The 21468-nt window shown below is 39.6% G+C and overlaps 1 protein-coding gene across 1 annotated transcript in view; it reads right to left on the bottom strand.

Moving 5' to 3' along the window:
* Hells (helicase, lymphoid specific) overlaps positions 1-18430 on the bottom strand; it is a 32711-nt gene extending 14281 nt beyond the window's left edge. Inside the window, exons 1-11 of the mRNA XM_051199780.1 lie at positions 18356-18430; positions 17969-18090; positions 13738-13860; positions 11681-11737; positions 9642-9678; positions 9489-9553; positions 7928-7966; positions 6321-6548; positions 4664-4846; positions 3343-3486; positions 1218-1414 (exon numbers count right to left, since the gene is read on the bottom strand). Of these exons, the coding sequence (XP_051055737.1) occupies positions 1218-1414; positions 3343-3486; positions 4664-4846; positions 6321-6548; positions 7928-7966; positions 9489-9553; positions 9642-9678; positions 11681-11737; positions 13738-13860; positions 17969-18090; positions 18356-18389 (1229 nt within the window). The 5' untranslated portion in view covers positions 18390-18430. The remainder of the gene's footprint in view (positions 1-1217; positions 1415-3342; positions 3487-4663; positions 4847-6320; positions 6549-7927; positions 7967-9488; positions 9554-9641; positions 9679-11680; positions 11738-13737; positions 13861-17968; positions 18091-18355) is intronic.
* Positions 18431-21468: the final 3038 nt, after the last annotated feature.

A 21468-nucleotide genomic window follows, 5' to 3' on the forward strand; every position in this document is an offset into this window, starting at 1 on the left:
ATATATCCTTACTTCTTCCCCATGTTAAAAACAGGGAGATGATATAAGAATGCAGATATTCATATAGTAGACCACATATTCTCAAATATAGACAACTTGATGTAGGGTTTTAAAATTAAGATTTTCAACTAGTACCTTGATGTTCTTAATCGTAGATCTTTGTAAGTTTATCCTTTAATAAAAGTATGCACAGTCACAGTAAGAGCCTGGCCTTATGCCAGACTTAGAATGCATTCTCAAAATAAAAAAACCAAGTTTCCCACATTCAATTAGCTTTCTTCTCTCACTAATACCAATGTAAATATCATTTTTTGTACTCAAGCTTCTGTTTTATTTCACTTTTTTTGTTGTTGTTTTGTTTGGGTTTTTCAAGACAGGGTTTCTCTGTGTAGCTTTGTAGACCAGGCTGACCTCAAACTCACAGAGATCTGCCTGCCTCTGCCTCCCAAGTGCTATGATTGAAGGTGTGCGCCACCACCACCCGGGTGATTTCACATTAATTCTTACTATTGCAATCTTTTTCCATTCTGAAGATAAAAAACTTTTTGAAAATATAATTTGAAATTCAAATGTATAAACAGCAAAAGTATTAATTAGGTTGAAATTGGGAATTATAAAAGTTTTCTCTGATGCGAACAACTTCTACCCTGGCTCCCTTAAATGAAATAAAGAACACAGAAAGCTCTTCACCTTATTGAGCTATCCTGTAAAATGGAACTGTCCACATGCAAGCATTTTAGAAAGATAAAATCTTACACTCTCATAAATATATAAAATCTCATGTTTTGACTATTTTTCTTTAGAAAAAAACATTTTAAGGTTTGGTTTTCTATAAATGTAAAATTACTTATTTGTAGAAGGGGTGTACACATGTGCCATGACACAAGAAGGGAGAGAGAAATGCAGAAGCCATTGTCTCCTTCCACTGGTGCAGGCTTTGAAGATTGAATTCATCAGGCCTTCAGATTCTTCAGATTTGGTAGCTTTCACTTGCTGAGCCATCTTCCCAGCCCCTTAAGAGATTATTTTTGTTTGCCTTTAATCAATCTGAATGTTTTAAATCTTTATCTTCTCACATTAATATAAAGCAAAAAGAATTGGCTAAAATATCACTTAAATTCACCTACCCTAAAGAAAGGATTAAATTTCAGCTAAGAACACAGACTTTATATGGTTAAAAAAAAAACCCACAGAAAACAAGTAACAGCCTTACCTACCTTTTCAAGTCATCAAATACATCTGGCAACAAAAAGTTTAGCAATGACCAAAGTTCTGATAAATTGTTTTGCAAGGGAGTACCAGTCAAAAGAAGTTTGTTATCAGCATTGAACCGTTTTAACTCCCTGATTAGCCGGCACTTCATATTCTTAATCCTGTGTCCTTCATCTACTATTAAGTATTTCCAATAGCAATGCTAGAAAATGAATCGAGGAAAGAAAATTTAAGAATCAATATCATTTTTTCCCAACAAATACCTCTAACTGAAAGACTTCTCTTATGAGGAGTTATTTATTGAATTCCATCAAATGCCATTTTACTATCTCCTAGGATTATTCTTTTCTCCTATTGTCATAATGGTAGTAATTAAATTCATAAACCCAGAACCAATTATGTTTCTAGAAAACACTTCACTGAAAATCCCCCAGATGTCGTGTTAATATTTTTCACTCTTCTGAAGTCAAAATTGGGTTAGCTTTTCTTGGTGCTTTGTCATGTGACATTAGAGTTCTAGAAAACTGGTATCAAAATAGTAACAATGAAGGAAAAAAGAAATCTTCCATTAGTCATATGTACTTCAAAATTTGATTTTATTACTTTTTATTCTTATTATTTTGTTTAGATGAGGCATCTCTATGATTCCTTGGCTAGCCTGGTCCCCAGAGATCCATTCATCTGTCTATGCCTCCCGAGTGCTAGTATTAAAGGCATGAAACACCAAGACCAGCTTGTTCCAAAATTTTCAAGCATTTTTGGAATTTTCATGTAAGACTCATAGATTTTTGTTGTTATTGTTGTTATTTTCTGTCTTTTTTCTTTTTTGGTTTTCTGAGACTAGGTTTCTCTATGTAACAGTCCTGGCTGTCCTGGAACTCACTCTGTAGACCAGGCTGGCTTCAAATTTACTGAGATCCACCTGCTTCTGCTTGGATTAAAGACATATATCACTATGCCTGGCTGAAATTGATACTGTTTTTAATCTGGTAACTTCCCACAATTTCCTTCATTGATTTGAGGTGTTTCCTAATTCTCAGAAGCCAAATTTAGCAATTAATATTTCCAAAAACTCCATGTATTTAAAAGTTCTAAAAATTGTTCTCTAACTTAATACTTGCCCTTCCTTTTATGTTGGTCAAGCAAATAAAATCCACCTGAATATAACAATACATAAATAGGCATAATTTCTGAAAACAAAAGCATACTATCAAGGAAACATTACTAATTTTTTACTGGTACACATTTTATTAAATTATAGAGCTATGGCTATTCCCAGATCATATTCAACAATACCCCATACATAAATGAAGCACCTGCTAAACACAGCTTCTCAGGGTACTAGACATTACTACTCCTCTTGATGTCATATTGAAGCTATTCTAATTCATGCCATTTTCTTTGTTTTGTGTAAGAAAAGCTAAAGGTTTGTCAAGTGGTGACAAATGCCTTTAATCCCAGCATTCTTTGCATCTGAGGCCAGCTAGATCTGCACAGTGACTTTCAGGACAGCCAGGGACATGTAAAGGTCCAATATAAAAAGGAAGGAAGGAAGGAAGGAAGGAAGGAAGGAAGGAAGGAAGGAAGGAAGGAAGGAAGGAAGGAAGGAAGGAAAGAAGGAAGGGAAAAAGTGAAGGAACTCAGGATGAACACTACAGGATGAGAGAAGAAAATACAAAGCAGTAAGAACTACTGCAATTTAGATGGAGTATTGAGAAAAGGCAATTAACTGCATTGTAAACCATGAACATTAATAAGAAGCTAGCACACCAAGAGAAAGGATACAATACCATCCACAATCCTAAAAGACAAAATATTTTCTGCAAATATTCTATTCATATTTAAATAAAACTGGACTATTAAATGCTAACTATGTCTTAAATTTATCTACAACACATTTACAGATCAGATTTATGTGGCTGATTCTAATACTTTAATATAAACACAGTTTAAAATGCCAGTCTTTAATTCTCCTAATAGACAACAACCTTCATCACAATCTTTCTACAGACAGAAGCCTCCAGCTAAAAGAAATGCAAAGTACATTAGTTCAACCACAATGAAACAAAAGTTACTCGATGGTAATAGTATGAATTAAAAATCTGACTCCTGAACTCCAACTGTCTGTACCTGTAAAGCATTCTGGTCTCTCATGGCTATTTCAAATGATGTGATTACCACAGGATGAATCTGCAGTGTCCCTTGTCTTTTATGAATGTTCTTTACCAATTTCCGACGCTCTTGCCGGGTTCCATGATACAACATAGTAGGAATCTAGAAGATTATATTGATTCAGGACAAAATGTAAATGACTTGGAAAAAATAGAGCAAGTCACTTCCTAATAGATAACTTTAGGTCTATTTTTCTATGAAAAAAAAAGTCAACTTAATAAATCATTTGACTAACAGAGAAAATGAAAAAGCACCCCTAATACCACAGGGGGGAAAAAAAAAAAAACAAGAATTATGAGGCAAATGGGTAAGCTACATCTGGAATACAGTCTTCTCATATATTCTCAAGGCAAGAACGTAGGTAAGATAGCATGAGTATTAAGTATTTGTGTTTAACTTGAAAACAAGCACTTACAAGTAAGTGCGAAAATAAACGTTTTGCAATCCAGAACTCATTGTTTAATGAACTGACATATACAAGAAGCAATATTATTGAGGGGAAGAGAGGAGACGGCATGCATTTGGGTGAACAAAAAAAAAAAAAAAAATCACCCTGTAAGAATTAACATGAGGAAACTGGAGAAACAACTCAGCAGTTAAAGAGTACTTGCTACCTTCCAGGACATGATTTCCCTTCTCAATTCCCACATTATAGCACACAAGTTGTAACTCCAGTTCCAGGGGATTTGATGCATGTGGCACACATTTTAAAATGATTTTAATAATAAAAAGAATAAACATGGCATGCTGAGCAGGCAAGAGGCTGAGGAAGCAAGACTGCAGCAAATCCAGCTGGGCGGCGGCGGTGGCGCATGCTTTTAATCCCAGCACTTGGGAGGCAGAGGTGGGTGAATTTCAGGGACACAGAGAAACCCTGTCTCAAAAAAAAAAAACAAGAAAAAAAGACTGCAGCAAATCCAAGGTCAGATTGGGCTAACCCTATCTGAGGACAGCTAGGTTACACTAGGCTACAGAGTTGAAACCATGTCTCAACAAAACAAGCAGAAAAATAAACATGACAAAGAGTTATTTTTTAATCTAGATATGTCTCAGATGAATCAATCTGTGAAATCCCCAAAACAATCTAAGGAAATTTTCAGCAAAATGTATCAAATTACCAATCAATTCTATACCCAAACCAAATAACATCAAACTAAGTCAAATCAGATCGAATGAACATGGAAATAAATTGAATTACTGTGGGTAATCTATAATTCAAGCAACAAAACAGAAAAAAAAATGCACACAGTAATAATCTAAAAGAACCAAAATATCTTACTTCTGGGGTAAATCTTTTGAATTCAGCCATCCAGTTAGGAAGTGTAGACAAAGGGCCACAAACAAGGAAAGGTCCAGGTACTCCCCTTTGAATCATCAATGCAATTGTAGCAATGCACTGAACAGTCTTTCCCAAACCCATTTCATCTGCTAAAATGCCATTAATTCCATTTTCCCAAAGCATCTGAACAAAAGAATACACTATATGTAAATGAGAATGCAAACATTTCCTGAATTAACAAAGGCTGCTTTTTTTAAATAAACACAATCATAACTATGACTCCAACATAATAAAGGAAATTACAAGCTATGAGAAGCCCTTTATCAAGGCCATAAAGTATTGAAGGCCTGGAAAGTTAATTTTCATTTTAAAACAGAAAATACACATAGGGGACCAGAGAAATACTCCATAGTTAAGACCATTTGTTTCTCTCCCAATGGATCAGAGATCAGATCCTACCACCTACACTGGTTCACAATCATCTGTAATTCCACAACCACAGAGAATCCAATGCACAATCAAGGCTTCTACACTGTCTGATATACAAGTACATGGTACACATGCACACCACCCCACATGTACATATAATAAATCTTAAAAAAATACACACAAATATTTCCTTTACACTAAAACAGAACAATTTGCTACTAAGTTATTAGAGAAAAAAAACTGTATGTAGTACCAAAAATGGCAACTCCAGGGGCCAGAGAGATGGTTAGGAGCAATGGCTGCTATTCCAGGTCCTGAGTGGCTCAAAACTATCTATAATGTCTGGTGGTACCCTTTTCTGGCATGCAGGTATACATGCAGATAAAGCACTCACACACATAAAATACAAAAAAAAAATGAAATCTCCAGATGAGGCACGGCAGGGCACACCTTTCATCCCAGTGCTCAAGAAGCAGAGGATGTAAACCTCTCAATTCCATGGGTACTGAGTTCTGGGTCAACGAGAAACGAGAGCTACAAACTTAAACCATGCCTCAAAAAAAAAAAAAAAAGAAAAAAAAACCAGGTAATACAAGGGATGGGAAAATGAACTCAGAATCCACATAAAAGCTGGACAGAGTAGTACACATGCATCAGTAATCCTTGCACTCCTACCAAAAGACAGGAGGCAAAGATAGCAGAATCTCCACAAGCTCCTGAGACAGCAAGAGCATTGCACACATACACAAGATGACAATTTGAGCCAGGTTTGATGGTACATGACTGCAATGCCAGCACCTGAAGAAGTGGATGCAACAGGAACAGGAGTTTGAATTCATTCCTGACTCACGACTTCCAGGCCAGACTGGAAGTACTGCCTTAAAAACAAAATGTGCCAAAGGGGTACACAGCAGATAAAAGCCCTACTATGCAAACCAGGCTACTGAGTTCATTTCCCAGGCCCCACAAAGTGACATGCCCTCACCTTTGGCAGCATGAGCCAACACATACACATCAAACACACTAATAATAATAAATAATAAAAATATTTGGAAAGGCAAATTAATTTAGCAGATGCGTTTGCTGTAAAAGCCTGCTGACCTAAAGTCAATTGTCAATATCCACATAAAGGTGGAAGAGAACTAACTCCACAAAATCATCTTTTGATATTAACATGTCTGTTGTACACACCCCAACCCCACATAGAACAAAAAAGACAACACATTACCCTAAGCCATTCCATGCCTTCTACTTGGTACCACCTCATCACTCCTCCTGTGAAGTGTTTGGGTTGTTGAAAAGGTACAGGCTGTCCATTACATTTTCGAACTGGATCAAAAAAGGATTTAGAATTCTGCCTGACAGTTTGAGACAACCTATCTTTAATCATACTATTTGAATCCTTATTTTTCTGAAGATCTTCTACACAGAGATTAGTAGTGGAAGAGCTTTCATCCTGTAATGAAAAATATTTAATTAAAAGCTTGATAATAAATACTGCTAACAAGTTCTCAGTGAACAAAAAGCCCTTACTTACTATGCAAGCCTGGAATCCAGAGCTCAAACATAAGAAATGAGAAAACCACTAATTTCTAAGTTGCCCTGACTCCCACATGTATACAGAGATATACAAACACACATATATCATGCATGAATTTTTTTTCAAAAAAGAAATTGTAACAAAATCTACAGTATTGTGGTTACTAGGTCTGAAGAAAAAAAAAAAACCTGTATGTACAGTAAAAATCTCAAGACATTTCCATCCCCATATAAATCTGAAATCATTTAAAAGAAAAAAAAAAAAAAAAAGCAACAGGGATGGAGAGATAGTTCATAATTAGAGGATCTTGCATAAGAATAATTTCACCTGCCAGTACCCTCCTCTACTCTAGCTCTGGGAAATCCTTCTTGAAGGGCCTCTTCAGGTACTAAAATTGACATGTGCATACATACATAGACACATAAACAAAAATAATCTTTAGGACCAAGACAACTTCAAATCCCAGCACTAAAGAGGCAAAGGCAGGTGGATCTGAGTGCAAAGCCAGCCTGGTCTACAGAGAAAGTTCTAGGACAACAAAGGCTACACAGAGAAAACCTGACTCTAAAACCAAAGGGGAGGAAAAAAAGGAAAAAGAAATCTTTACAAGAAGGAATGTCAATGTATTTAATAGTCGATGATGGACTTTACCAATTACCAATTTTTGTTTTGTTTGGGACAGCCTCCTATGCATATCAGGATGGTTTTGAACTTACTATGGATGCCAGACTGGTCTCAAGCTCATATTCCTCCAGCTCACTTGAGATTATTGGTCATATCAGGCTCAAGGTGCCATTAACTCCTGTTTAAATACAACGAGGAGGAGCTGGGCAGTGGTGGTGCAGGCCCCTTTAATCTCAGCACTCCAGCAGAGCTCCATGAGTTTGAGGCCAGTTTGGTTTATAGAGTTCCAGGCTAGGGCTGTTACATAGAGAAACCCTGTCGGGACGCGCGCGCGCGCGCGTGTGTGTGCGTGTGTGTGCGTGTGTGTGTGTGTGTGTGGATTGATCAACATTTGCTATCAACCCTGATTGTTCAATGCCTAGGACTCACATAATAAAGAGAAACCATTCCTTCAAGTTGTCCTGACACCTGCATGTCACACATACATATAACTAAATGAATATAAAGCAAAAATAATGCCAAAGGGGCCAGTAAGATGGCACAGCAGGTAAATGAGCCTGAGCCTGCCGTCAGGCCTACTTTATCTTCTGAACTCCACACACGCACCTGCCATCGCAGGCACACACATTAATAATACACAGAGACACACATTAATAAAATTTATGTCTTACCTCATTGTCCTTATGTTTTTTAGCCACTGATAATATTTCCTATAAGATTGAAAAAATAAAAGTCAATAAATACATAAGTATATAATAAATATATAAGACTATGACTTCCATGGCCCCAGAATTATGGTCCAGGTACGCTAATACTCTCATCCTTAATCAAAAAAGCATCTCTTTACAGTGAACATTAAGTAATGAATGCCTTAGATGCATAGCTGATGAAGACACTTAGGTCCTGAGTTGAGTCGCGACCATTTTGGAGGGAGAAGGTAGAAAGAGGAGCAAGAGCTCAGAGGAAAGAACATAGGATGAAACACTTTAAAGAAGCATGAGCTGAGAGCAGTAATGACTTTAATCTCAGACAAGTGGATCTCTGAGAGTTCAAGGTCAGCTTGATCTACACAGCAAATTCTAGGCTAACCAAGGCTAAACAGTAAGACCCTGACTTCGAAAAATAAAAAATATTAATATAAAATTTAAGATACAAAGGGGATAGAAAAATGGCTCAGCAGCTTCGCATTTGCCATCAGATGACTGTACCATAAGTGCTAGAATTCAGATTCCAGTATCAGCATAAACAAGCAAGGCATCCCCACAAATGCCTTTAACCACAGTTCCAAGGACCCTAAGGACCCCTTCTGGCCAAGGTGCACAAAAGTACATGTTTATACACCACAGATTCCTTCAACAAACAGCTGGTGCTATCCTCCTACATAAGCACATCTTAGCATCTTTAACATTCCCCCACCCAAAAGTCTCCATGCTGTCTCCATACACATTGTTCCTATAAACCAGAATACTATGCTCTATTTTCTCTATCAAAAACTTTTCTGTATCAATTTATTAAAATCCACTTGAGTTAATAAACATGATGAAGGCTGATATAACTACATACTTCTATAACCCCAGCACTCAATAGGTTGAGATAACAGAATCCAAGCTAGAGTCTATCCTGAGCCATATACTAAGACTGTCTCAAAAAATTAAAATTAGGCTGAAGAGATGGCTCCATGGTTAAGGGCATTGGTTGCACTTCAAGAGGACGTAAGTTCAATTCCTATCACCTGCATGGTAGCTCACAATCTTTCTGCAATTCTGGTTCCTAAGGATCTGATGCTCTCTTCTAGACTCTTAGGACACTGAACATGTACACACACACATAGGCAAAACAGCCATAAAAATAAAATATAAAAGAAGTTTTAATTAACTTTTTCCTTTTTAAAAAAAGACCAGGTTTCTCTGTGTAACAGCTCTGGCTGTCCTGGAACTAGCTCTCTAGACCAGGCTGGCCTCGAACTCAGAGATCCATCTCCCTCTGTCTCCCAAGAGCTGGGATTGAGGCATGAGCCACCACCGCCTGGCTATTTTTGGCCTGAACTATGGAGACCAGGCTGGCCTCAAAACTAGTGATCCACCTGCCTCTGCCTCCCAATTGCTGGAATTAAAGACAACTATCACCAAGTATATTTAAGTATATATAAGCAAGTATATTTAAAAAAAAAAATCGACAGTAAGTTTTAGTCAACATTGAATGTTAAGTAATCTGCTTAGATTATCATATTACCTCTTTTGACATGACCTCTGCAATATTGTAAGTTTCTTCTTCTCTTCCTCTTTTCTTTTTCATGACTATAAAACAAAACATGCAGTTTTTAAATAGCAGCTAAAAACAAAAATGCAAACATACATTCTTCAAGCTGGAACAAAGTCAATTTACCTGGATTCTCTTCATTTGCATCAGCTGAATTTTTACCCTACAAAACAAAGATTTAGAATGTTACTATATTTTATGTGTTTTTATATGTAATTTTGTGTTTTGCCTACATGTATGTCTGTACACCATGTGCATGTCTGGTGCCCAAGAACAGAACAGGGCAATGGATTCCCTGAAATCTGAGTTAACAACCACCATACAGGTACTATGAATGAAACCTATGCCCTTTGGAAGAACAAGCAGTACCCTTATAACTAACTTATAAGCCATCTCTTAAAACCCTAGAGTATTGTTTCTACTACAAACCTTTATGTTATTACCCTTTATTTTTTGAGAAAATCTTACTATGTAGCCTTAACTGGCATGGAATTCATTATGTAGAGCAGGTGACCAGCCTTATGATTGATTGCATCATTGCTTTTTTGTCTCTGCGTATACCAGACACAGCATTCATTACACATGAAAAAGTTACTGATTAAAGGCTGTAAAGATGACTCAGTGTTAAAAGCCCAAAGTTTGGTTCCCAGCACTCACATTAGGCAGGTCACAACTGCTCTAGGGGGACCAATGCCCTTTCTAGACCCTATAACCACAAACATGGTGGGTGATTACAAAGACAACAGATACATTATAAAAATATAAATATTTTCCAATGTGGTACCACATACTTAATCCCAGTACTCACAAGGCAAAGGCAGACATATCTCAGTGAACTAGAGACCAACATATTAACCCTCTGTGTATCACATTCATACAAAACCCTAAACTCAGTGAGTCTCAAAAATAGACATGAACATAATAAGAACAGGAGATTCAATGGAATTGGGGGGAGAGGATAATAGGATGAATACAACCAAAATACTATCAATTATTAAAAAGAGCTAGGAAAATGGCTCAACAGATAAAGCTCCTGCTTAAAGAATGAAAACTGGAGTTTAGATTTTAAAACCCACATAAATGTTGGGTGGGCATTATGATCCCATTTAATTCCAGTGTTCACAAGGCAGAGACATAGGATCCCTGGAGAAAGCAGGCTCGACAGACTAAACCATACTATAGGTGAACTGTAGGTTAAACTGAGACCCTACCTCAATGAATAGAGAATTACCTAGGATGCCTCCAAACAGACAATCTTGGGACTCACACATTACACATATGAACATCCATAAACATTCAGACACATCACAAACACACATAAAAATGAAAGGATACTTCAAAAAGAAAAATTTTTAAAGGTTTGAAGAGAGGGTAGGAATAATGGCTGAGTGCTTAAGAAAGAGAACTGGCTCCTATTCCAGAGGATCTAGGTTCAATTCCCAAAACCCACACAGAAGCTCACAAACATCTGTAACTTCTAGTTCCAGGGAATCCAATGACCTCTTAAGGTCTCTCCAAGCACCAGGCACACATGTGGCACACAGACAGACAGACAGGCACTAACTCATTCATAAACAAATCTCTAAAAATATTTACTAGCCATTAAGAAAAAATGTTTATTTGTTTTTATTTTATGTGCATTGGTGTTTTGCCTACACATATGTCTGGATGTGATATCTTGGAGTTACAGACGGCTGTGAGTTGCCATGTGGGAGCTGGAAATTGAACCCAGTTCCTCTGGAAGAACAGTCAGTGCTCTTAAATCACTAAACCATCTCTCCAACCCAAGAAAAACAATTTAAAGACTTGAAAATTAAAGCAAACAAATAACAAATGAACAAGCTGAAATACCAGGAGATCTAACATCCACTTCTGGCTTCCAGAGGCATTCCACACACATGGTGTACTTAAACACATATAGGCAAAACACTTACATATATAAAGTAAAAATAAATAAAAACTTCTGTTAAAAAACAATAGAACAATAAATTTGAAATTAGGTAGATAATGAGTAAGTAAAAGAACAATTATCTCAAAAATTTAAGATAGCATAAATATTCTAAGGGACTGAATTCCTCATTGGTAGATCATTTGGTTAGCATTATTCAAGATATGGGTTCAACACACAGTACTAGAGGGGAAAATCCTGGCTTGTTATAGTTTACCTCTACAACTTTTAATGATCGCTTCTTTTTCTCTAACTTCTCTTTCTTCTTCTGTTCCTGTAAGATATTTTTTAAGAAATGTGACATAAAATATATCAATTACATCACTGTGTATTAATAATGAAAAAAACTAATTAATTTGAAAAGAACTTCTACTTTTAGGCTTTATGGGACTGCAGAAACAGATTTAACCTCCTCTGCCACACAGAACTAAATACAGACACAATACATTAGACAATAGTTTCCAAAAGGACAGTGAGCTGAGGAGAAAACAAAGGCAGATAGACCTTCTGACTGCTTAGCCAATATGCAAAACAGTGAGACATGCCTCAAAAGAATAAACAAACCGCCAAGAGGCGGCAGTACACGCCTTGCTGTTAGTTCCAGCACTCTGGAGGCAGAGGCGGGAGGATCTGAATTCAAAACCAGCCTGGCCTACAAAGCAAGTTCCAGGACAGCTAGAGGTGTTATAGAGAAACTCTGTCTTGGAAAAAAAACAAAAATAAAAATAACTAAAAGAATAAACAAACCAGTAATAGGCAATTTAGTGTTCAGTTATACTTCTCTGTAATCTAAGGATCTAAAATAATGCATTTTTAAAAATGAGATGCTTCTCAGGAATAAGATTGAAATGATCAATAAACTATATAATAAATCTGAAAAATAGAAAGGCAAAACTATATACCTAGCTAACCTATAACTATTGAGGAAAAAAAAAATTGGGTTTCTCCTATTCTTTTATTCAACAACTGCCTGTTGGAACTTCTACCTTAATCAGTAAAACTGACACTCTTGTTGACATAAAGCAATTAGTTAACATGCCACTTCTGAGTGGCCTAAGAATTCAATTCAATTCTGATGCTACATACCTTTGCCCCAGAGTACCAGATCTTACAGACTGAGTGCTTGCTTAGGTTCCCACTGTCCTCAATCCTGCTGCCAAATGGAATATTCAAGTTGTTCAACCTTTGTTTCTGAGCATGAAATGAGGTTTCCACAACCTCCTTTCCAAGTCTGAACATGCTAGAGCAGCTCACAGAACTCAGGGAAATATTCACTTAGATTTATAGTCTATTACAAAAGACAGCATGGCAGAAAGAGAGCTTCACGTCCTCTCTCCAGAAAACCATTCTCCAGGATCCTCCAACTGTTCTATAAAGGGAGCTCTCCTGTCCCTTTGGAGCTTCATTCCATAGGCATGAAGGATTAAAGCATTGATCACAATGAAGCTGAGTTAGGTCTGACCCTCTAAGTTAACACATCAGCATGCAAAAAGACACCACTCAGGGTGCTGGACTGATGGCTCAGAGGTTAAGAGCACTAGCTACTTCTCCAGAGGTCCTGAGTTCTATTCTCAGCAACCTCATGGTAGCTTGTCAACCTCAATGAGATCTGGTGCCCTCTCTGGCATGCAGGCATGCATGCAGGCAGAACACTGCATACATAATAAATAAATAATTTTTTTTTTTTTTTAAAAATCTACTCTGGAGAATCCAGGGAGTCTAGGAATTATGATAGGAAACAAAGATGAAGCAAAATATTTACAATACTATAATACAGTGACTCCATTTATATTATATTCTGGAAAAGCCCTACTGATCAACAGTGACAGAGACTCATCATGAGATTTGCTTATGGTACAAGAGAACATTTTGGAATAGAAATTTACGTTATTGTGTTGGTGATACCACAGATCTATACATTCATTGGTCAAAACTCATCAAATAGGGTCCAGAGAGATGGCACAATCATGAAAACCACTGGCTGCTCTTCTAGGACCCACGCTCAATTCCCAGAATCCAAATAGTAGCCACATGCACCTGGAACTCCCCAAGGGATCCAGTGCCTTCTGCCCTTTTCAGGCACCAGGCACACATAGGATAAATAAGACATATTCACAAGCAACCACTCACACAGAATAAACAAATAAAATTAATCTTAAAAAACTCAACCATAAACTTGAAATCTCTACATTTTACTATACCTAATTTATACCTCAAAAAGCTGTTTTCAAAATGTTTCTAATCTACCATCTCTAGTTAATCATATATACATACCTCCAATTGCTGTTGTTCCATTTTAGTCAACAAAAATTTTGAGTAGATATTGCTTTTTTCAAGCAAATGCTGAAGTCTGCGGTACCGAATTTCAGTGGACTCTCTATCCCAAGACATTCGAGCCTATGAGAAGAAAAATATTCCATGACACTGTATTTTCTAAAGAGGCACATGGATCACTGAAGGCCATCCTTCTACCATAGTAAGTTAGGCAACTCCCTGACTACACAAATGAAACAAAGCAATGAAAATAAAATAGAAAGTAATTAGAATAAAAACAAGAAACAAAACCCAAAAGAATTCAAGCCACTAAAAGAAAGGTGAGGGAGAACAGAGGAAGACAGGAGGAATTAACAAGGAATTAACAAGTCAATAACATGTATGAAAATACCATATGAAATCCTTAACTTTTTAAGCTAATAAGACAAAACAAACAAAACCTCATTGGCCAGGGACTACCACATCTTTTTAAAACTGCTGTTACCCAGGCATAGTGGAAAATAATCCCAGTACTCAAGAGGTAGATGAATAAAGGATTATCAAGAGGTCAAGGGCAGTCACTGTTACAAAAGGAGTTCCAAGACAATCTGAGCTACATGAGATCCTGTCTCCACAAAAAAAAAAAAAATCAGAAAACAAACAACAAAACCTGGGCTATATGATGCCCCCTACAACTTGATTCAACCTACAAGAAGGTTATCACCAAATGCAGTCCCTCAAACTTGGATCAGAAGAGTAACACCAAAATAAACCTTTTTCATTTCTTATTTGTCTGTGTGCATGCAAGATGTGTGGGCATTTGCAGGCCCGGACACCCATTTTTTAAGAACAGAGGACAACTTTGCAAAGTCAATTCTTTCTGTCTTTAAACAGTTTCTGGGTTAGAGCTCAGGTTGCTAAGCTTTTACAACAAAACACTTTACCAGATGAGCCTTCTCACCAGTTCAAATCTCTCTTCAAAATTCAACATGCTTACTCTACTGTTCATGTCTTATTACCCCTTGCCAGTATTTTGTATTCCCTAGAGATTAGCCTTTATACTTTAGCTTTCTTTTAATAGCCCAGGCTGACATCAGATTCTCCTCCATCTACCTTCTAAGGCACTGTGTTTACACACAGGACCACCACACCCAGCTAGATCACTGCTTTTATTTTACATACACTTTTTAATTACAAACCTCTACTTTTAATATTAATTTTATATATTTATGTATTGAGCAATTTATTTTAACTTTATGGTATGGATGTTTTATCTATATGTATCATGTTTGTGACACTTATATGCCTGGTGTCCAGAAGGGTACTGGATTGCCTGCAAATAGAGTTAGAGGGCTGTGAGGCACCACGTGAGTGCTGGGAATTACACCTGCCTTTGAAAAGACTACAGGTCTGCATGGATGCTATAGATGTCATATCCCCTGGAGCATGGAGTTATAGGCAGTTAAGGCACCCAACAAGGGTAACAAGAGCAATGGCCTACCTCCCTAGCTCTATGATTTTTAAAATGTAATTAGAAGTAACTCTATCTACTTCATAGAATAGTTGAGGGACTCAATGAGTAAAATATTGAAAATAAAACCTGACTTTTTCTTTCTTCTTTTTTGAGTCTTATTATGTGACTCTGGCTGGTCTGGAACTTGTTATGTAAACCAGGCTAGACTCCAACTCACACCTACTTCTGCCTCCCTGAGTGCTAAGATTAAAGGCATACATGCACACCATGTCCAGCATTTTTTTTTTTAAGATTTATTTTAGAAGTTTAGGAGTGGGGAAAAATTATTTTATGTATTTAACTGTTTTACTTGTATATATGAATGTGTGCCACACATGTGCCTAGTACGAGTGCTGTTCTGAATAGGATGTTGGATCACCTACAACTGGATCGCAAGCCATCATGTGAGTACTGAGAACCAATCCTGGATCCTCTGAAAATACAAGTAGTGTTATTAAGAGCTGAGCATGTCTCTAGCCCCTGTGGCTTTTTTGTTAAGGGTCTTGTTATATAGCCTAGGATAGTCTCAAACTTGCAACAATTCTCCTGCCTCACTCTCCCAAGTGTTGTGGCTAACTTACAGGTGTGAAGTACTACACCTGGTACTGTTTAAGCCAGGATCTCAGGTAACTCAAGCTGCACGAAGCCCCAGCTCCCTATGTAGCTACATAGCTGAGGATGATCCGGTACATCTGATCCTCATGCCTCCACATCCCAAGTGCTAGGATTACAGCCAGGCAGTCTAGTGTGACCCTACTCTTAATAAATCTTCATTAAATTTTAACAATGTTACAACCTTTAGTTTGAGGCTAACTAGAAGTATGTGATAGGGCCCCATCTCCACTAAGAGGAAACAAAGCAAAGGTAGTTAAGAATGTGGAGTTGGACTCCCCAAACCCCATAAAAGTGAGCATGAAGATGTCAGCAATCCCAACACTGGAGAGGTGGTGGTGGTTTGGAGGATCCCTGGGGCTTGCTGCCCAATCTAGCTGAATCGGTGAGATGATGTACAGTGAGATTCTGTCTCAAAAAAACAAGTCAGGGGTAAAGGCCCTTGCCATTTAAGCCTAACAACCTGAGTTCAATCTCTGCAACCCATGTGACAGCAGATGGAAGTAAAATGGACTCTACAAAGCTGTCCTCTGACTTCTACACATAAAGGTAGACTCAGGCCTACCAACATTGAAAACCTTTATTAGTGGAGAATGGAAGACACCTGACATTACCATGTCCATCCTCTATGTGCAACACAAATGGAAAAAGCGCCGACATACAAAATAATGAACGTGCACGACGTGACTCATCACTTACTTCAGGACGGACTATTTCTCAAATTAGGTAGTTTTCTATTTATCCTTAGTTGGTTCAATATGCCACTGAGGTGTACTTCCTTTCCAGAGGGCACAGTTGGTAAGGAAGGGAACTCAGGACACAGCTTGAGTTCAAATTTGACTTAACAGTTACTTTCTGACCAGCTGGCTCAGTTCATTTGTAATGTGAATCTGGGCTGGAGACCGCTCAGCAGATTAAAGGGCAACTGCTCTTGCACAGGTTCCAAGTTTGGTTCCCAGCACCCACACATGTCCTGTCAGGTGGCTCACAACCTGCTTACCTAACTCCAAAGCATCTATCTGCAGGCACTCCAAACTCGGCCGCACATACCCTTCCAACCCAGCCACACATGAATAAACAGATTTCAAAGTAATAAAGGAAAAATGTTTTTAAAAAAGAACATAAACCAGACAAAGTGGCATGGGTCTATAATTCCAATACTCTGGAGGCTCAGGCAGGATTACTGTGAGTTCCAGCCCAGCCTGGGCTACAAAAGTAAGATTTAAAACCCCAAAGAGAAGTCATATAATGCTGATAGGCTGAAATAAATGCAAGGAAAGAGCTAAGGAGCCAGGCGGTGGTGGTGCACGCCTTTAATCCCAGCACTCCAGAGGCAGAGACAGGCGGATCTCTGTGAGTGCAGAAGAAGCCTGATCTACAAGAGCTAGTTCCAGGACAGCCTCCAAGCCACAGAGAAACCCCCATCTCGAAAAACCGAAAAACTAAGGATTTAAGAATTTCCCAGTGTTATCACTCTTTTTCTAGACTTCTCAACAATTACGCAGCCGAGTGGAGCTTCATAGTACTAAACAAAAACTTAATTTTCCAAATGTTAAAAACTGCTGTTATAAAGATTCTATTAACAGAAACTACAAATACTCTAACTTATCATAAATATACACACCTCAATTTTAGCTAAAGAATTTCATTTATAGAACACTAAAACAGGTTGATCACCTAGGTAGCACAAAGTAACTGCTAAGAAATCATTAAGTGCAAGAAATGGTAGCACACTCCAGTAATTCAAGTTCTGGGAAGCTGGGGTGGGGGGCGGTGCTGGCGTGAGAGGGTGAGCCTGGAAACCCGAGTACAACTGTCCCCAAAACAAACAAAACGGGGAAATGAGAAAGGAGGCGGGGAGGAAATAATCAGTAAACCTGGACTTCAGCCCCGCCTTTGACCGATGCCACTACCTACCATCTCTGTGTGGTGGTGAAGACTAATTCTGGCCACCAGGCATACAGTGACCATACCTATTTAAAATGCACTCAGGAGCACCTCTGAATCCTAGCGCACGCCGAGACTGCATCTTCACACGCACGAAAAGCACAAGGGACGGGGATCAGGGATGCTCTAAAGTTCAAGGGAAGCGCAAGCAGGTGGAGAAGGCGGGGGGGGGGTCATTACCTCCTCTAACATCTTCCGCTCCCTTTCAAGTCCCGCAGCCTCGAGCTGCTCTTCCTCTTCCAGCATGGCTGGAGTGATCAGTGCAGGTTCCGTCTGCTCAGCCATTTCTGGGGCCGTGGACCCTGAGCGGGAGGGAGGGATGGGGTCTTTTAGAATGTGACCTCAGTCCCAACTTCTCCACCCCCAAGGCCACGACCTTACTCGCGTCCCAGATGCTCTGGGAGCGTCTGGGTGGCAAAGCCCTTTTGCCCGGCCCCAGCTCGTGAAGCAGGGGTGGCCGGCGGCGCTGCGCCCGCCCGCCCGCGGCTCCCTTCCTTCCCCCTCAGCCCCGGCCCCAGCTGGCTCCCTCCCGCGAAGCGCGCCGCAGCCTCCAGGCCACCGGCTCACCGCTGCTGCTGCTCGCGGGCTGCTCCGCAGGCATGGCTGGACACTCGCGCGGGACACGGCCGCCTCCTCGGAGCGCCTCGCACGCCGCGCACTAATCCCTCACAGCACAGCGCCGGGCAACCCCTCACAGCCGAGCAATCGCAGCGGGCTCGCTCAACCCCCGGCGCCACAAAAACGCGCGCTTCTCCTTCGCGGGAAAACCCATCGTCTCGCGAGACTTCCGGGCCCCCGCCCGCTCTGGACCTCGGCTCACGAGATTTAGAGCGCTTTGCAGTCCGCCTGTCTGACTCAGGGACGCCTTAATCCTTTACCTGGACCACAAAGAATCTCAGGGCAAGCGGATGCTGCTGCAGCCTCCAGCCTCGAACTTCTCCCTCGGTGGCGGAGGCTCCGCGGACCGCGGGAGGCCAGACTGTCCCTTTTATTATTTAATGATGGTTCAGGGGTGTGCAAGACCTTTTCGCACACTGACGTGATTGATGGCCCTGTCGGTAAGAAAGCAAGGATGCAGGGCGAGGTTAGGATGTCACGCTCGCAGGCCCCTGCACAGTCGTGTGTGTGTGTGTGTGTGTGTGTGTGTGTGTGTGTGTGTGTGTGTGTGTGTGTGTGTGTAAAATTCCTTCCCAAGTAAGAAGGAATAAGAAATTAAGGTTATGGCTAATTTAGGGTTAAGTTTTAGTTAATAAATGATAAACTAACAGGAAGGAACAAGATTCTGAATTGGGCTGGGGGTGTGGCTGAGTTGGTATAATGCTGCCTAGCATGCACTGAGCCTTGGGTTAGGCTCAGCTCAGTGCTTGGCTTGGTGGCGCATTCCAGTCATCCTGCGCAGGGCAGATGCAGGCAGCAGGATTATGACTTCTAGAAGGTCATCCTTGGTTACTAGCTAATTCAAAGACACCCGGGGGGGGGGGGCATGAAACAAAGAAAATGGGCCCTGAAGTGTTTTACTCATGGCTGTTCCTTAGGTTTCAACCTCTTTTCTGCAATCCCTTTTGCCTGTTAGGAGAAAGGCACTGCAAGTTGTCCCCTAATGTCTTTGAGCATGGCATTTGTAAGCCCACCCCCACACCTCAAAACACAGACACTAAATAAAAAATATATAAAAAAAAAAAAAAAAAGTTAAGAAAAAGACTTGAGTTTATAACAAACCATAGTCACCTTCAAAATCCTCTTTCTTTATTTCTTTGTTTTGGGTTTGTTTGTTTGTTTTTTGAGACCGGGTTCTCTGTGTAACAGTCCCGGCTGTTCTGGAACTCACTTTGTAGACCACATTGGCCTCAAACTCCCAGAGATGGGCCTGACACTCTCAGCTAAATCTTTTTTTTTTTTTTTTAAATGGCTAATGACAAACAGCGGTGACAAGGGGGTATGTCACAGAAGGAGGTAGATGACCCACATATGTCGGGATTTTCTTCTAAAATAATTACAAATTATATTACTCTACCCTCACAAAATATCTGGGAAGCCCTTTTACATGAATGGCTTCACTATCCACTCAATCAGATTTCAATATCAAACCTAACCATTGCTCACATTCATACTACTAGATCCCCTTCAAACGAAGCCAGAATTCACCCAATTTCACAATAAGAAAATTTGCAAATCTAGCATCTGAATTACCAATCACTTCCTCATTTTCTCTTCAACATAGAAATCCTGAAGCCCACTCCAGGAATCTTAGATTAACATTCCATTCTCCAGGGTTCCTAGAGGCTCCCTGAATTCTTTCCATTATTATTCAAATACTTAACCTCTCTTGGAGGAGGAAGGAGGCAGCAGTAGCTGGAAGAGGAGGAATTAACTTTTTGGCAGCAAAGTGGATAACGAGACCAGCCGTACCCCTAAATTTCCTGTTTAACTGAGACTGTATCCCAATGAGTAAGATGAATACACCTCCACATATTGACATGTGCAGGTGCATTGGCTCGAGCACACTCGTGCACGCGTGCACACACACACATACACACACATGACATCACATATAGGAACAAATGGAAAAAGAAAATAAAAACAAACAAAAAACACAGCTGGGCATTGATGGCGCATGCCTTTAGTGCCAGCACTGGGGAGGCAGAGGAAGGTAGATCTCTGTGAGTTTGAGGTCAGCCTGGTCTACAGAGTGAGTCCCAGAACAGCTAAAAGCTACACTGAGAAACCCTGTCTCGAAAAAACAAAACCAAAAGAAGACAAACACAGTGCGATAGAAAGATGCAGACACAGAGCCAGAATTTTCTTAGGTTGTCTTCAATCCCCTTGACTAAACACCATCTCTATCTAACCTAACCTCATTCTGATTATCAGGTAAAACCTTTGCCATCCTTTCCACTAAGCCAAAAGCTAGGACTCTCCTCTGCACCAAAAGCCTACAGCAGAGCTGCGGGAGTGTGGTGATGCATGAGGAGGAAACAGAAACAGGCATTGGGTCAGCCTCAACTACACACAATGTCTACCTGGGAAGTTAGAAGTCGGCCTGAATTATGTGAAACCCCTGTCATTAAAGACAAAAAACTCAGCCAAGTGTGGTAGTGGATGCCGGTAATCCCAGCACTCAAGGTGGAGACAGGGTCAAGAGTTCATAGCCAGCTTGAGCTACAAAGTGAAACTCTTCCCTTTCAAAATATAAAAGGTTTTTTAAAAGAGGTCTTTTAAAGCCTAATTAATTAAACAAAATATATGGAAAAGATTTCTCTATTATAGAGACAAGAAGAAAACAGAAGGGTCAAATATAAGAAGCAAAATTCCCACTTTCTAGTAGGGAGACTTGTTTCTAGCCTGATCCAGTAATTCTGAGGATGTCTTAAACAATTACAAACGAATTCCTGATGGCACTGTACCAAATTGCTAGTCTCAGAAAGAACAAATAGAATTTTAAGATTTGCTACCTCCAAATAGTAAGCTGCTCCACTAAAATCTATTGAAATACACACATGCACACACAGGTACACACACCACTCTCACTGTGTGTCGCTGGCTGCTCTGGAATTTGCTACAGAGAACAGGCTGACCTCAAACTAGAGAGATACACCTGCCACCTAGCCTATCCCTAGTACTGGGATTAACGCATGCACCTCCAAGCCCAACCCAGATAACTTCGCTAAACTGCTACAAAG

This window comes from Phodopus roborovskii, unplaced genomic scaffold (genome assembly GCF_943737965.1).
Source record: "Phodopus roborovskii unplaced genomic scaffold, PHOROB, whole genome shotgun sequence".
In the NCBI taxonomy this organism is placed as follows: domain Eukaryota; kingdom Metazoa; phylum Chordata; class Mammalia; order Rodentia; family Cricetidae; genus Phodopus; species Phodopus roborovskii.